We start from the raw sequence: 18,113 nt of genomic DNA on the forward strand, positions 1-18,113 counted from the left end.
TCTGTCTCACAAGCAGCTTTCAGACCATTTAGGACTGGGTCATACTGGAAGCTTAAATTAATATTACTTATGCATGCAACACTTGGGTGCAGTGAGAATGAAATGAAAGAAAAAAGGCATAAAAATCCTCCCCAAACTTCTCTCCCCACATCAGTGCAGCTGCTCAGGACTTACTCCAATAGGTCAGGAAATAAATGTTTCACAGCTCTGTAACTCAGGAAATGTCCAGAGAAAATACTTATTTCCTGAGTAGCCAGCTCCTCCAAAAGAGTAAGATATTACCTTAAAATAAGGAACACATGACTAAAAGCAGGAGATCCTAAATTTATGCTAAACTGGAGGGGGAAAAAAAATCACCATTTTCTCCTATTTCTTAATTTCCAGAGCATGGATCAGTTTTGAAGCAAAACTTTAATTTTCAAGCCATTGTCTAAGCAAACTACAAATAAGATTCAACTGTTTAGCCAATTATCTAAAATTGCAAAGCAACATTTTTTTTTCAACTTTGCGCAGGAACAGCCTGGAACAGGGATCCCGTTTGCCCCCTGCCAGGGCATGGACAGCTCCTGAGGACGCCAGCCCCTCAGAGACCCCACATCAGGCACAGCCCTGGTCACTCTGCTTGGTGACAGCCCCTGGGCAGCTCATGACAACCCTGCAGCCTCAGCAAGGGACACTGCTCGGGGCTAAACTGACAATTTCTGTCACACAACCATTGTCAGTGGATAACAGTGTCAGCTGTGGAGTAACTCAGTGAACATTTTCCACACGGAGTTTTTTAAATGAGGTGGGAACTTCAAGGAAGTCCAATGGTCAGGCCTCAGTGCCTCTGAAACCTCTGTGAATCTGCAGAAATGGGTCTGGGAAACTCATTAAAATGTGCTCTCCAGAGGGAACAAGTGCTCACTTCCCCAGTTCCTGCCTAGAGCCATTAGTTACACAAAAATGACACGGAAAAGGACTTGGTTGTCCTGTGTAAAGCACCAGGGGAGGTTAACAGATCCTACATCTTTATTTTCTGGGAATTAAAGATGTTAAATCCTTGACAGAAGAGTGGCACTGGGAGAGTCAGAACACAAGCAGAATTGATAAGCAGGGCAGATTTGATGGCATCCTGTCTCTCTGACAGCAGATGAGGCGCCCCTAGACTCAAACCTGGAGTTTCACCATGACCAGAAGAAGAACAGATAAAATTGCAGTCTTCTAGCAACTGCTTCAAAAGTCTTATCCTCATTTTTACTTGGAATATCACCACCAAAATTGTTTTCTTTCATGTCTGGAGTCAGAAGGAGGAAGTTCCACAAAGCTTTCCCAGTAGAGGACTGAGATATTATAGCCCAGATTATTGCTGGAGAGCAGAATTACTATTATAACCAGCAATGTTTGTGGCACCACACTGAGAATCAACTACAAAATGACACACATTTTCCAGTTTTGCTTCAGACATGGATACTTTTAGACAAATTATGAAGAAATATATACCTTTCCAAAGGTCAGCATGTAGCCACTGATGCAATTTGAGGCATTTAGCACAGCACAGGTCTGGATTACCCAGCCAGCCACACAATGTAGAATCCAGCTCGAAATCACATCAGATATTGTTTGCTTGCCTTTCACGTAACACAGCAAGGAAATCTCTCTCAGCCTGTCCTCTCACAATGGAAAAAAAGCACAAATATTTCCCTTAAAAGCCTAACTTAATTATAATCTTTGCCAAATCCCATAGTAACTCAGCTGCGTGTACCAGAATCTCCATCTCAGGAAACATGATGGTGTAATGCCACTTTATTATTCCTGTGCTCAGAATCAGGGAAATTCTCCCTGAACAGGACAGCTGATACCCTTGAAAGAAGAACTATACATATGTCTGTGCGTGCAAGACAGTGGCAGCCAAGGGAATTCTGCATCTGTTGAAAGCATCAAGCATGTTTGTACACAGTTTTCCATCTTGGGGGCCAGCAGGATGCCCCTGGGAGTGTCTGCCCACGTTGTGCTGCCCTCCAAGTCACATCACTGAGCTGAAGGCTGAGTGCACCTGGCAGCAGCAGGAGCAGCCACTGCATCCCCTCCCAACACACACGAGGCCTGAGCTCCCTGCCATCACTTGGCACGAGCTCTGTCGTTCCATTACTCCAATTAGTGCCTCTGCCAGAACAAACAAAACAAAAATATTGTCGCACTGGGAGCTGGCAAGTTGTTCAAATGACTGCAAAACAGCTCCGCTGGTCACAACCCAAAATAAGCCAAGCAGCTCTCCCTGAAAACTTTCGTGAAACTTTCTCATGATAATTTTGATGTTTTAAAATAAACAGCCTTAATCAAGCTGTGCCTGATTTATCAGAATGGAAAGACCCACACAAGACCCACTCTGGATCTTTATGAAACGTGAATTACTACTTCCAGCTAATTTTCATCCCCCTTAATGTTGTGAGAGTAATCAAGCAGGGCTAAAGTGTGTCAGCCTGAGAGCTCACAGGACTCATCTGGCTCAACCTCAGCGCTTATATAGCTTTCTAGAGATTTGTCATTCTGGAAACCACAGCTGTAATTTACAAAGGTCCATTTCTATTTGCTATTGCTGTTACTGTTGGGTTATGTTACAGCTGACAAACTCCTAGAGCACCTCTGAGAGAGGAGAACTTTCCATGCTCATTCCAGTGGCTACTGAATTTGACACTTTCACGAAAGTATTTCCACACTGCTTATCTTCAACCACACTCAGCTGCTCCAAAATTGAGGTTTGGCAGCTCTGCATCCCAGAAAGTATTGAAGGGCCTACAGTGTTTCACCCCAGGCAGTGATCAAGAATAGAGTAATAGCCAGCTCAAAATAAATCAGACATTTACAAGCAAATGGACTACACACTTCCCTTTGTACATCTCTTCTTTCACTGAGGCACAGGTTATGCACATAGCCAATGCACTAAAAATCAGTGAAATGTAGCCCGTGACTACCTTTTTTTACAAAGTTTTAGATTCAGAAAGGAACTCTATCCCTCCCTAGGCAGTGACCTGAGGCAGGTCCATCAGTGCAGAACCCACAGGCTGTAATAAAGGCCTTGTCCAAAGGGCAGAACAGGCAGTGGGAGCACGTGGCAGGAGCACCAGGAGGCACTTTGGAGTGCCCAGGTGTACTGCATTGCTCTGAAGGATGATGAATACTACTGGCATTTAGCACCTGCAGCAAATGAACAGAGCAGGTTTTGCACTGGCTTCAGTGAGAATCTGCTGCAGCTGGAAAGGTCTGGTCACTTCTGCAGGCAGACTGTGAGAGCTATGCAGAAGCAGAGGATGCCAAAAAATGCTCTAGTCAACAGTAAAATCAGTTTTTAGCCTAAAACTGAGGGCAATTTATATTAAGATTTCTTCCTTATGAAAAGAAAAGGAGGTAACTAACTCAAGCCAAAGGTAATTTAGCACCAGAGATGTGGGAAGTCAGTTAATTGAAAGGGGTCATATATATGCAATTCATTTTTGTGTAGCAGCTTCAAGCTGTCATTTTAGTCACCCATTTAAATCACTAAAATTAGAGACATTAAACCTATCTGTCCTTTTCACTAGCCCAGGGCAGATTTTCCTATGAGAAGATCATTATTTGTCAAAGATACTCCCCCAAACACTCTTTTTTCCCCTGCATCTTTTTCACCTTCTGCCTCTCACATGTGCCTAAAAACCAAATGCTTGTCCTGAGGAAGCCAGGCCCTCGTGCCAACCACAGCTGCCATCCCACTGTCCCTTAATGTCACCTTGTTCTGGTGAGGAATGGCACCCTCTCTGCAGCGTGGTCGGCAGGCTGGAGGAGGAGGAGGAGGAGGAAGGCAGCTTTGAGGCATGCTGGAAATACAATGTACCAGCTCAAATCGTGTGACAGAGCTGTTGAAACAAAGCTGCTGTGTTCTTGAGGGAACAGCTCGTTTGTTTGGCTGGAAGTATTTGCTTCTTGTCTAATATTAACTGTCCGTGTGGGGAGATCTTCATCCTCCAGCTTGAGCTGAGGAAGACATGAGCAGTGTTCTTTTAACCTATCTGGTACAAATGGTAAAGAAAAATCACCCTAGATTAGTTAAGGTCTTGAATTTAAGTTTTTGTCAGAACAATGTCCTTGAAGCTCATGTTTGATAGAACCATTTCAAAATAAAATGACTGATTTTGGAATCAATGACTTTTCATCAAGTTGTATTACATTCTCAGGAGAGAAGAAATCTCTGTGTTTCCTATGTTTATGCAAGTACTTCTTACTTTATTAATTGTTAACAAAAATGGAATTATTTCGCTAAGCTGGCTTCATCCATAGAACTGTTCAGATGTTTTAAAATCAAATTTCCTCAAATCACAGAAAGCACCTTCATACCTTATGAGTGTTAACAAGTATGAGGGCCTGCAGGGAGAGCAGTTTTGGTAAATAAACACCAAAAGGTGTTTTTTCTTTAAAATTCAATGCCTGATATCTTACTAATGTGCACTGTGCACTGATTCTGCGCAGAACAAATGCAAACAAAAAGATAAAGAATGAAAAGAAAAGCATCAACATGTCTCAAAGAATTGTACAAAAATAAACCAGGGAAATTCACAAGTTCCAGAAGCCACAGGTGGAAGAAATAATTCTCCATGTAAATTGTTTTTATCTAGTGCCAGGGTTTGTGTGGGTGCTGTGTAGATTACACTGCTCTTGCCTAACTGCTGTAACATCTGTAGGATTTCTGCAGCAAGGCTACAGATGATTGGTGAGTATTTTGGCAGGAGGTTCCTCTCCCACGTTTGCAGTCTCTCTGCTTGTTTTGACACTGGCTGTGTGACAGACTTGGAGAGGGGAGGAATTCACTCCTAAGGAGATGGGGCTCCCTGCAGCTGCAGCTCTGCTCCAGGACTACTCATGGCCAAGCTAAAACAAGGGATTAGCAGGATACCTGGTAGGATGAGACCACTCACAGTCACAGTTCTGTAGGGACTTTTCCATATTATAAGGCAGACGTGGGAGCAGATCTAAATAACTTCTGTGTGGATTTTGTCACTGATTAAAGCAGAAATCAGGAACCAGTTTTATAGAGGTATATAAACAGAGGGAGAAGAAAGTGCTGAAGTCCATGCTTATGTGAGAATCTGTTAGTATTGCAGTACTATTTTTATAAATTGGGAAAAGAATAAGGTGTGCAACAGCCAATTAATGGTGACAGAGCACTTCAACTCCAGCAAGCCATGAGCCATCCCCCACATCTCTCAGATGAGAAATGACATGTAAAAGGCAGAACCTACTCTATTTATCCCTACTGTGAATATTATCATCCATACAGGCCCCAAGCTGTGCACATGGGATGCCTTATTTAACTCTCTGTACTTTCACTTCATGTTTCTTTTTATCTTTATCATGCTGTTAAAATAAACAACTAAAATGCAAGTTTTCTCAAAGAGAACAGAAAGAATATTTTTAAGATAGCTAGAGATTAATATTTAACCAAGCAGATAAATTAAACAATAGGGAAAGCAACACAGCTTAGTTGACATCATCAAAGCAGTTCACTGTAAAATACGTGGAAATAATAGCAATAAAATCAGAAAGTTAAAAAGCACCTGCTGAAAGGCATGAGAAACTGAACCATCCTAATTTAGAGAAAGGTTTCATTCACACTTCAGGACCACCACAGGCAGTGCTCCCCTAGGTGCTTATCTAAAGAGAGTTAAAGCCAATGTACATCATGTTCTCACTTTATAAAGTTATCATTGTAGGGGGACAGCAATGCTGAAATGCTGTGGCCAGAGCTCTCCACTGAAGATAATTGCAAGTCCTTCATGTCTGGTTCTGAGAGAGGGTGTGAGCACAGGCCCTTGTTGTGAGTATGCTACCAGCCTGTCTCAGTTCATCCCAGCCAGAATTTGGAGATGGGGAGTGGAGAAGAGCTAAGGCCTCATACCCTGGGAAAACAAACTGAAACAACCAGCAGCACACCCCAAAGATCCTCAAAATAAAGTAAATAACTAAATAAACTAACACATAAAATTTTCAAAACAACACTAAAACACAAAATGGCCAGAAGGCTTCAGGGAGCAGTGAGGACAGAAGACACACAGGTGACTTGTACCTCCTAATATTGCCCCACAACGCCCAGCTGATTGCAGCAGCTGGTCCTTTTCTACTTTTCCAATCTGGTAACCTCAAAATGCTTGCAGGTTACTTTCTACTCTGGAACCCAGGCAAGTCTGTTCCCTTTGGAGTGTTCCTCAGCAGAACCTCTGAGCTTCTACTGATGGCACAAAGAGCCACAAAGTCCTGCTCATTCCGAAACCCGGCCCCATGGAAACCTCTGATGTCCTACATCCTGCGTCAGAAAAGGCAGAAAATCTTGGAACTGTAGAATTGATAGGGTTGGAAAGGACCTCTTAGAGCACTAAGGCCAATCCTTTACCCACACCACTCTTTTTACCACTGTTGCTATCTTTCCCTTTTACAGAATGTTCTCATCAACCCTCCAGGCCTCTCTTCTCTAAACCTCACATGTACAGAAGTGATTTCATGCCTCACCCCATCCCTGGTTTCTAACTCCCAAACATTTTCAGCTCTCACTCTCTCACATCAATCAGGACTGTACATACCCTTCAATATTTGTACAAATTCTGCATTTGTACTGTGGTCCCATATTAGCCTCTCCTGTTCCTTTCCATACAGTTCCTGATGTTTTCTTCACCTTTCTGGCTCCTGCTGAGCACCCAGATCATTTCAGGAAAGGACCTGTTCTCATCCTCACTCCTGAGCCAGCCCTTTCAGGTGCAGAGCTCAGACTGTTTTGCCTCCTGTGCATCACTTGGTATTAATCAACACTGGATTCCATCTGCCACTCTACTCCACGTTGCACGTAGGAGTACTGTAAATGACACACGTCGCAGTGTCTGCAGCAGGGAAGCCAAGGGATGACTGAGCAGAAAACAAAGAACTCCAGCAATGTCATTCACTCCCAGGACTGAGTCACTGACTGGTCATGGCCAGCCTACAAAACTAACTACACCAAGAGCCACTGGGAAAAAGAAAGGCACTCTTAAAAAAAAAAAACAAAACCTCACAATCATGATAAAACACACAGGGGAAATAAATAAAATTTGTTTTAGTCAAATTTTAACTTCATGACTCTGCAAGTTTAATACTGTCTCTACCATGAGTAATTGCACCAAGTTACAAAACTGGTGATTCCATGGTGCAAGGTCTGGTTTGAAACCTTCACTTTTTCTACTCATTTCAGGTGGACACTGAATAACTCCAACCTAATCTTCTGAGACTCAAAACCACACATTTTCGTGTCAAATTTGCGGCACAGCCTTCTGGTTTTTACATCACTTGGGATAATGACCTTTAATGAAGAGCTTGCTTAAACAGCAACATGAAAAAGAACTTACAAATGTTAGGAATGTTGTTTTTCCCTTTCAACATTCCCAGGCTTTCATGTTCCTTCTAATGACTGCATAATTGAAGATTGTATTTTCTCTCATACTTCAGTATTATGAATATTGGAAAGCAGTGGTTGTAACAGTACAAAAGCAGTATTTTTCAACTGATTTAGTTCCTAGTGGGAAAACATAGTATTTCCAATCATTATTTTTTTGCTTTCTAAACACTCTGTAAATGTACTGGGTTAATACATAAAGCAAATTGTGTCAGTGATTTCATGCAGTCTGATTCCAAAGGCAGAGAATATTCATCATTCAAATAAAAATTGCTAAACAAGAAGTTTGTAACAGGTTCACCGCACAGTGTGATCACACAGCACAAACAGGACAAGCCCAGAGCCAGACCCAGCTGTTGGAATCTGAAATGCAGGGAGCTCTCAGAACTTGGGCCTGTAAGCCAAAGCTTGGAATTAAACACAGGTTTTGATCTGAGACCTTGGAAAAGGCTCCTAAACTCAGGGGCTAGGAGTGAGAATGTGCATTTATAGTTTAATGCAGGGACATGTTAAACAAAGTGAAGGAAAGTTCACAGTTTTAGAGTTTAAGATACAGAAAAAATAAAAGTAGTTACAGAGGAGTTTAGAATTCAGCACTGTGGGTTTGTGTGCCATAACATGATTGGCTAAGAAAGCTCACACTGTAGCATGAGTCTGTAAGACAAAATATTTAAGGACTGGTTCAAAAGCATAAATATCCATGCTGGCAGTGTTTTATTGGTCAATAAATACTTAAAATATCTTGTAACTAAGGGTCTTGTGACCTTGTGAGCTATGCAGTGAAGATGCGAGCTGAACCCACCCTTCCTGTCTATGTAGAAGATAAGAAAAATAAACGACATCATCTAAAAAACTCAGAGGTCCCATCTGTAACTCATTCAACACTCCTTCACAAATCCCCACTCGCAGCCAGCAGGGGTGTAGGAAAGGCAGCTCCAACCTGCTCTCCTCCTGTGACCAGGTAACCCACCTGGCAGGTGAGGGGAAGGTGTGGATGTGTCACCTGGACTCCCGCCGCATCTCCTGGGAAAGCTGCATCCCAGGGCCTGCAGACGCACACCTCCCCTGGGATAAGGACTGGCTGGTGGCCCAGGGACAGTGGGGGCAGTGCTGGGACAGTGCTGGGACAGTGCTGGGACAGCTGGTCACCAGCAGTGTCCCCAGGGAGCAGTGCTGGGCCATCCTGTTCAAAACCTGGGCCAGGGGACCGAGTGCTCTGCCAGCAGGCTCATGGGTGACACCGGGGTGGGTGGCAGTGTGGATCTGGTGGAGGGCAGGAGGGCTCTGCAGAAAGCTCTGGACAGGCTGGACCGTGGCCACGGCCGTGGCTGTGAGGGTCAGCAAGGGAAGTGCCAGGCCCTGCCCTGGGGTCACACCAACCCCCAGCAACCCAGGCTGCCCAGAGGGGCTGGGAAGCTGGGACAGGCTGGACACAGGGTGCTGTGACAGCAGCTGGACACGAGCCAGGGGTCAGGTGGCCAGGAAGGCTCAGGGACCCTGGGCTGTGACAGCAGTGACTGTCCCTGCGCTGGCCCTGCCCAGGCTCCATCTCCAGGCTGGGTTCAGCTCTGGCCTCTCAGCTCAGGCAGGGCCCTGAGGGGCTGGAGAGGCTCCTGGGGCTGAGGGAGCTGGGAAGGGGCTCAGGGGAAGGAAAGGATGCTCAGGGGGCCCTCGTGGCTCTGCACAGCTCCCTGACAATGCTGCAGATGAAGAATGGATTGCACCTGGTGGTTTAATACAGTGATCATTGAGCAAAGTCATTAGACTATGGAAGGGCACAATGCAAAGCACAATAAACATTAACCAAGGAAAGGAGTAAGAAACTACACTCCACTGATTGCAAGCCCCACCAGTTAATGAGCAAGGCCAGCTCTGCCAGCCTTGCTCCTAACTGGGCACAGCAGCACCAGTTCTCCCAGTGCTCACACACAGCTGGGGGTCACTGGCCATCAGGGGCCACCAAAGGCACCCCAGGACAGGAGGACGTGTGTGCTGGTGGGAGGGAAGGTGTTAATGATCCAGGGACATGGTCACCACACACGTGTTAGCTCTGGGAAAAGCCGTGAGCACGCCTGTACAGCACATCTGGGAGCAGCACATCCTGGGCTCAGCATGCACACACAGTTTCTGAGAGGATACAGCCCCTCGTGCCTCCAGCTGAGTGAGGAGGGGCTGCTGCTCAGAGCTGCCCTGCTGCCTGGGAGGCTTTTTATTTCTACTGATGGTGACACGAGGGGACAGGGACAGGAGAGAGGGAACGGCCCCAGGCTGGGCCAGGGCAGGCTCAGGGTGGGCACAGCAGGAATTTCCCCATGGAAAGGGGGCTCAGCAACTGCCCTGGCACTGCCCAGGGGGTTTGCAGTGCCCAGCCCTGCAGGTGTCACCTGGAGGTGGCACTCGGAGCTCTGGGCTGGGGACAGGGTGGGGATGGACACAGCTGGGACTCCATGGGCTGGGGGGGATTGTCCAGCCTAAATGATTCTCTGATAAAGTTTCTAACACTGAACATCACTGTCTTGTAATCTAAAGATCATGGGAAGTACACAAGACTAAGAGGAGCAGTGATCCATGCTCATGCAGAAATTATCTTCTCCGGATGTCTTCTCACCCATCAATTAATGACCAGAGCTCTAGACATAGTGGATACAAAATCCACAGAGATCCCCAGGGATAATTTACTGTCTTACACAGATTTTCATGGGTGATTTTGAGACTGGGGTCTTCAAAGCAATTTTTTGACATTCCAGAGGGAAAGAGGCAAGCATGAATTTACAGCTGGATTGTGCTTTGTCACAAATAATCAAAATAAACTATGGATTTGTCAAGCCAAAGGGAAATTGATTTTGTAGACTTTAAAAAAATTGTTATCAATTTGCACCATAACCTATGAGAGGACCCTGATAGTGGAAGTTATTAATATGTCAAAGAGTACACAGCAAGATAAGCAGCACATTCAAAACTTAAATCAAGTATTTTATGTTGCACTAAATACCTTCAGTCTGTAGTTGCTTTCCAAGAAAAATACAGTATACACTCGCAATAAGTAAAACTGAATACCACCTTTGGACAGAGAAATCCCCATTTAAAAAAATAAAATCCTAAATTGTAGGTGAATTTTAAAAAATCCAAACAAGAAAGATAATATCTGGACGTTTAGCAGACCACATACATGTTAAATATTTATCTTCCAGTAACAGGCTGAATTAGAAATATTAAGAAATCAACCAATAGGGTTGGAAATGGCCTTAAAAATACCCAGTTTCAGCTCTGCCATGGGCAAGGACAGCTTCCACTAGACCAGGCTGAGATGAGAACATCCATTCATGAGAACACAGAGGTGTGTTCTTGAGGAGCACCTGTGTGTCACCTGCCTGCACAGCCCCCCCCTCACCTGGCGGGCTCCCGTGCCCAGCTGCTGCTGTGGCAATGGCAAAGGCAGAAGCAGGAGACACTGAGCAGTGGCTGTTGTCAGCAGTCTGCACTGTAAAGGAGAAGATCAGGAAAAAATTAACTAACTTCTGAAAACTTTTCATCAACCAGCAACAAGATTTAGAATCTTCCGTAATGTTCGTAACTTTGTGGACATTGTATTTTTTTAAACTGTTAGATGATTTTCTGTGAAAGACAATAGAAGTATCTTAATCATACTTATGGTTTATATTTCCACATTAGTATAATTAATGTTGTTATAGAAAAAACATCTAAGGGACTGCCCAGGTGGAGCAAGATGTTCACCAAATAGGAGGGGAAAAAAAAGATATAAAGAAAAAACAATGGCATAGAAAATTAACCTAAACAAAAAATTATATCGGGGAATTAAGGTTATTCACCATCCTCTGATAACTGGATTCACACATTTTCCCTGGTCACTGCCTAGGATGAGCAGAGTTTTGCAGATTTTATCAAACTTTCTCTACAGGGAGTGGTGTGAACACCATCTCTAACTAGGACTCAGATAATATGACACTGCCCACAGTTTCCATCTCCCAGATCATGCATTCTTGACACAAATGTGCCCAATCACACAACATTACTATTGGTTTGAATCTAAAGTGACCTGGCAACAAGTGAGAAGGTTCTGGTCTGCTTTTGTTTTAGTCCCAGGTATGAGACACCTGCCCAGAAACCTGTCCTGCAGGAGCTGGCAGCATTTGAAGTCTTCATGGACATTAGCAGCTCACAGCCCTGCTAATGATTTCAAAGAGCCACGTGAGAGTTATTTGAGGAGCTCCAGCTCTCTTTTTCCTCTTCAATTGAGCAGCCTTTTCAAATTTTGGAATGAATAATGTGAGACCATCTGTAAATGTTCAGCATTGCACAAAGAAACAGACGCAGTCCCTCCCCATTGACAACAATGGGTGTTGTGTGTTTCATGATTACAGATGGTGCCCAAAATATGTCCCCTCATCAGCTGAAAAAAATATGTCAGAGTCTTGAGAGTTCTGTGAGAACAGGACTGATTCAATATTAGACTTGAACTTGGGCACATCCTGCTTGAGCTATTTCAGAACACTGAATCATACTGAAGTCTCAACGTGCTTCCATGCCTCATTATTGCTGCTCAAATTTAACAGGCAAACTTCACATTTTAATGGCTCTTTTATTTTTAACACCTGAGAAACAAGAAAAATACAAGCAAACCAGATGATTGGAGCATTATTAGTGCTTTCTGCTGGCCTGCAGAGATCACAAGCACAGTGATCAAGCTCTGTGGGAAGTGACTGGCAGAGCCAGCACAGCTCTCACCTCCTGGCTGCCGGTAGCGGAGGTGACGCGGCGTCGAAGGGGACCTGCACGGGGACAGCTCTGCAGTGTCCACCACTGAGGTGCTCTCAGGAATGGTCCTGTCCACTGACACAGTTTCCAGAACTGCTGCTTTAAAAGAGAACAAAAGTCAGTACTGATGATCATGCATAATTTGGTTTACAGTTGTTTCAAACAGTACCGCGCCTGTAACTTGCCATGAGACTTTGCCATTAACTCAGCAATAATTATCCTCTGGATGGAGTTAAAGGAGTGGGAAAGTCTTGTACCACTGACACAAAAGCTCATAAATAAACAACTTGATGAAAACCAGCGAGTTGTCAGTTTTAAATTATGTTGGATAAAACTGCACTTTCAATCAGGAGAATGTGCAGTGACATGCACACATAATAAGGGTACTTGAACTCATAGATGTTCTATGACCTAGGGAAAATAATCCTTGTTGAATAACAAAGTGTAATCAAAATCTGTCCAATAAAATTGCTAAACAGTACTGGAGAGTAGACTAGTCCATGGTGGAGTTCTTTTATCAGAAGAATAAAAAGAGGAATGGGATTAACACTACTTCCAAAATGAGGGAAAACAAGCTGATAAAATACATCCTGCATTTGATGTGAATGACAGCTCTGCCTGCAGCACAAGCATTGTGTATATAAGGCTCAATATAAACAAAAACTTTGGGAAACAAAAACTCTGAAAGCAATCAACTTTGAAGGCAGGGAAAGAAGGTGAAAATCCCAGCCAGTAAATGTAAGACAGTCATAGAGAACAGCAATCACCACAATAATATGTCCTTGGAAACAGTATTTGTGCAGTTGTGCTGGACTTAAAACCAGCCAGAGCTGGTTTTTTTGGAACTCTGGCAGTATCAGAGCAACAGGACTCCCCATTTTCATCCCCCTTATGAGATTTCTTTTTAAACTTCATCATTTTCATTAACGTTTTGTATGCAGGTGGACAAAGCTACTGCAGGACAAAGCTCTCTACCTGCAAATTCCTCCAGACGGAGCACAAGCTGTTCAGCAGGAGATGCCCAAAGGGGTGTGACACTGCACTGACAGCAATTTAGCATTTATATGGGCCTCTGGCCATTTCCAAATGCTCCTCATGCTGCCCAGGTCATGCTTCCAGTTTTGACAGACCACAATGAGAAATGTGAATAACTCCCCAACAGTGCCCACTGCCTACACTAGGGCAGAAAAACCTGCTCTTTACCAGTTCACTTTACAATGTGTAGAAAAAATGTGACAGCTTAGGCAGCAGTTAGCTGTTTGTGATCAATTTCAATACATGGCCTGTATTTTGGGATATGCTGTGCTATCATAATTTTTAGCCACATTGGTGGCTAAAGTAGTACACAAGAATTTGCTCACCTTTGCATAGAAAAAACTCTCTCTCTATATATATACATAAGTATCCATAAATATTCTGTTGTGCAATTAATGTAAAAACATCCAGCATACTGTATATATAATATCCATGATTATGCACAACAGCTAACCAATATTTTTTGAAAGCATTAAGCATGAGCAAATATCATAGAATCACAGAACCCCCTGAGCTGGAAGGGACCCGCAGGATCAGCCAGTGCCACCCCTGCCCTGCCCAGAGCCCCAGCAGTCCCACCCTGGGCATCCCTGCAGGGCTGCCCAAGCTCTGCTGCAGCTCTGGCAGCCTCGGGGCTGTGCCCGTCCCTGGGGAGCCTGGGCAGTGCCAGCACCCTCTGGGGAGGCAGAACCTTTCCTGATCTCCATCCCACACTGCCCTGGCCCAGCTCCTGGCTCCTGTCCCTGTCACAGGGAGCAGAGATGGGAGCTGCCCTTCAGGAGGATCTGCAGCCCCTGGTGAGCTCTGCCCTCATCTCCTCTGCTCCAGCTGGACACACCAAGCACCCTCAGCTGCTCCTCACATGGCCCCTCCAGACCCTTTAGTATCCCCATGTCTCTCTTGTGGGCACTCTCTAACAGCTCTAGCTCTTTCTGACATGCCCAAAACTGTCTCCAAGACTCGAGGTGAGGCTGGCCCAGTGAGTGATGCTGGGACTGGTACACCCCAGCACAGGGATGTCCCTCCTGCCTCCGGGCCACCGCTGATTCAGACTGAACTGGACATGGACCAGGACTCCCGGGGCCCATCCCACAGCTGCTCGCCAGCCCCTTGTTCCCAAGGGCATCCACACAGCCAGGAGTGCCTATCCCAGGTGCAGAATCCCTTGTTAAACCCTTGTTAAATTCCCTTGGTGAATTCCCACGCCTCATTTGCTGAGCTCCCTCTGCAGTGCCTCTCTGCCCTTGAGGGAGTTGACAGCCCCTCCCAATTTAGTGTCATCAGCAAACTTACTTTGTACTCCTTAGAGTCCCGTGTCCAGGTTGCTGATGAAGGTGTTGAAGAGCACAGGGCCAAGGACAGAACCCTGGAACCCCAGCAGTGACCAGTGCCAGCCTGGTGTCACCCCAGTCACTGCCACGCTCTGTGCCTGCCTCATGAGCCCATTGCCCACAATGGTTTTATCCACCTGTGGGCTGGACAGTTTGTCTAGATGGATCCTGGGAGAGACTGTATCCAAAGCTTTGATGTAGCCCAGAAAGATCACATTACTGCCTCTCCTGGGTCACCCAGGTGTGTCACACTGTCACAGAAGGAACTCAGGTGTGACCAGCAGGACCTCCCCCTTGTGAAGCCGGGCTGACCTATTGTTGCCAGATGAATATCTGTTTGCTCAGCTGGTAGGGAAAAGACAATGATTATTTTGTGAAATCACTGGCCTGTGGAACTGCATAATGGGGATCACGTTAAACATCAACCAAGAAGAGGAGCAGGAGAATACACTTTCATCTCCAAAATAACGTATTACATTGGTTGAGCTAACTCAGCTCCTGATTTGGGAAGGTAACACCTAACTCATGGAGTCACTTCAGGGCTACAACCACCAGAGACCACTGTTCAGACCCCTGAGACAGACAAAATCATGTGAAAAGGGAAGGAACATATGTTGATGACTTTGGGGGAAAGATTATCATACTTATGTTTGTTCTGGGAGAATCTGTGAGCACGCCTGTACAATACAGCCTGGGAACAGGAGCCTTTTCTGTGCTTTTCTGTATTTGGAGGAGACAGCTCCTCGTGCCTCCAGCTGAATGAGGAGTGGCTGCTGCTCAGTGCTGCTCTGCTGCTAGGGAGGTTTTGTCCATTTTTCTGTAATATGATGCCTCAAGGTATTTTCCAATACCTCCCAGGGTAATTTTCTCCATGACCTTACCAGGTGCTGAAGTGAGACTGATGGTCCTGTAGTTTCCAGGGTCACCCTTCCTGTGCTTTTTGAAAACTGGGAAAATGTTAACCAGCATCCCCTCAACTGGGACCTCTCCAGATTCCCAAGACTGGGAGATATTGAGAGAAGCCTCACAATGACATCAGCTGGCTCTTTGACTAGTCTCAGATGGATCCCATGAGGCTTCATAGATTCATAGGGATGCAGCTAGTGCAGTAGATCCCTACAACTTCAGGATCAGCTGTAAGTTTATCATTCTCAAACCATGGTCATTCAGCTCAGGGCACTGGGACTCCCTTAGCCCATGCTGAAGAGAGGTAAGGAAAACAATCCTTACCCCTGTCTTATCAAATTCTCTATTTGTGAGGCAACCACCCTCATTCTGCAATAGGCTAATGTAACTTCTGCACTGTTTTCTGCCAATGTATTTTAAAACCCTCTTTTTATCGTCACCCACAGTTCTGGCAAGTTTCAACTACGGTTATGCTTTGGCTGCAAAAATTTTCTCCCTGCAGAGCACCATCTCTGTGGCCCTGCCATGTCACCCGACCTTCTCCTGCTAGGCATACACCTTCCTTTTCTACTTTACCTCCAAAAGAAGGTCCCTGTTCAGCCAAGCCAGCCTTCTGTCTCATCTGTTTGACTTTCAGCATTTTGGAATTGCCGGTTCCTGTGCCTGCCCCTTGATACCTAAAAAGCGACCCACACTAATGGACCCCAGCACCTTCTGAAGAATTTTCCCAGGGATCTTGATCACTACTTCCCTGAGCAGCCTAGTCTGCTCTACTCCTGTCCAAGGGGAAAAATGTTCTGACACTTTTCTTCCTAGCAACAGTGATTTTAAACCAAATCATTTTGTGGCTGCTGTAGCAAGATAGCCACCAATCGTGTCCTTCATACAGCCCTCTCTGTTAACAAGCAACAAATCAAGGAGGGCATCTTCCCTAGTCAGCTCTCCTACTACTTGTATATGAAGTTCTCATCCAGGTATTCTAGTATCTTCAGGCGTGTATTGTACCAACTGTGTGATGCTCCCAGTTGCTTTCTGACCAGCTGAAGTATCCCAGAAGGGCAGTTAACTTGGTTAGTTAACTTGGAGGCATCCCTTAGTTCCTCAAAGAAGAAATTCTTGGTTCCTTAGTTCTGCATCCCATAGTTCCATGGGTGTTCTTGTCCAGGCTGGCAGATCTGTAGTAGACTCCCACAGAGATATCTGCATCCTTTCACTGCCCCTTGATTCCCACCCAGTGGCTCTCAGCTGTGACCTCCCTGCGTTCTAACCCTTTTGTTACATACAGTGCCTCCCTCTGCCTAATCTGCCTATTCTTCCTAGAATCTGTAACTGTTCAATGGGCACTTCAATCACAGGACTCATCCTGGTAAAATTTCACTCATGCTAGTGATGTCAAATCACTGGTACTGGTCCAAGGATCCATGCTCCTCTCATTTGTTCTTCATGCTCTGTGTGTTGGAACAGAAACACTTCAGCTCTCGTCTGTTATAGCAAACACCTCCCACCAGGGCTCAGTTCCTCAGGTTTTGGTGCATCACCCCACTGCCTCTCACTATCTGGTTTTGTCCCTTCCCCCTTCCAAACCAGTTAAAGCTCTATTGATGAATCCTCCTAGTTCCTATGCTAGAAACCTTTTTCTGCTCTGAGAGGTGAATCCCATCAGGTGTCAGCAGATCAGGTGTTGCATAGACCATTCCATGGTCAAAAACCCAACAGTATTCTGATGACAGTGGCCCCTGCTCTTGATAGGCAGACTCCTAGAATGCTACAGTGGATAACTTCCCTGTTAAAATGGGATTTTTTTGTTAAACAATAGGCAGCATTCTGTAAAAACAATCCCCTGGCACAATGAAATGTCTAATTTATTAACAGGGCACCACTAATTCTTTCAGTAGGGAGCAGACAACTTTTCAATCACATTTGTCTTTGTATTTAGTAATCCTTTTCTTCTTTCCTCTCTTTAATGTTTTGTTATTATAGTACTACTGACTAAAATTGAGCTACATCTTGCTCAGATTAATAGATCAAATTCCTCAGACCGTAAGCCAGGCCATGTACAACCATTTTAAAATATTAATTAAAGGAATAATAAAAACATTTTTAAATTGCATCACTTTCTCTTTAGTGTAATGATAAAACAAGATTACTGCAAACTTCTATTCCAATTAAGAAGATCATTCCTCTGTCCCCAAAGGAGAAATAATGTCCACTTGTGTTTCCTATGACACTGAAGCTACTTCCTTGCTTTGCCATCTATAACTACAATGCTCCCAACCCTAGAGGCCCACACTGAGGTTTTTATGAACCAGCTTCTACCCTCTGGAAGTAAAATCTATTCCAAGGTGCCTTACACAATCCCTAGAGGAAACATTGCTCAGGAGCAATTAATCTGTTTTAGACTTGTACCTTCTGGAGGGATAACCAGGTGATATTCACACCACCTGGTACAAATGTCACTGACATACCGAGCACATCACAGGCATTATTTATTTGGATTACTGATGGAATCTCCCTGGGAAACCAACCCTCTATGCAAACATGTTAAATCTGTTAGGTCTTTCTTCTTACCTTAATATTTCACTTCCTGCAGTACATTGTACAACTAAAAAATCTCTCACCTCAGCAAACACAACTGG

At 44.8% G+C, this 18,113-nt stretch overlaps 1 protein-coding gene across 2 annotated transcripts in view; it reads right to left on the bottom strand.

Moving 5' to 3' along the window:
- The window catches only part of RASGRF2 (Ras protein specific guanine nucleotide releasing factor 2), a 125,455-nt gene that overhangs the window by 36,355 nt on the left and 70,987 nt on the right, over positions 1-18,113 (bottom strand). The window contains exons 16-17 of one of the 2 annotated variants that reach the window (XM_084225951.1): positions 12,176-12,301; positions 10,821-10,910 (exon numbers count right to left, since the gene is read on the bottom strand). In XM_084225951.1, coding sequence (XP_084082077.1) covers positions 10,821-10,910; positions 12,176-12,301 — 216 coding nt within the window. Of the gene's footprint in view, positions 1-10,820; positions 10,911-12,175; positions 12,305-18,113 lie in introns of both variants that reach the window. The other variant, XM_084225950.1, reaches the window with a different exon arrangement.

Source organism: Fringilla coelebs (genome assembly GCF_963513975.1).
Source record: "Fringilla coelebs genome assembly, chromosome: Z".
Lineage (NCBI taxonomy): Eukaryota > Metazoa > Chordata > Aves > Passeriformes > Fringillidae > Fringilla > Fringilla coelebs.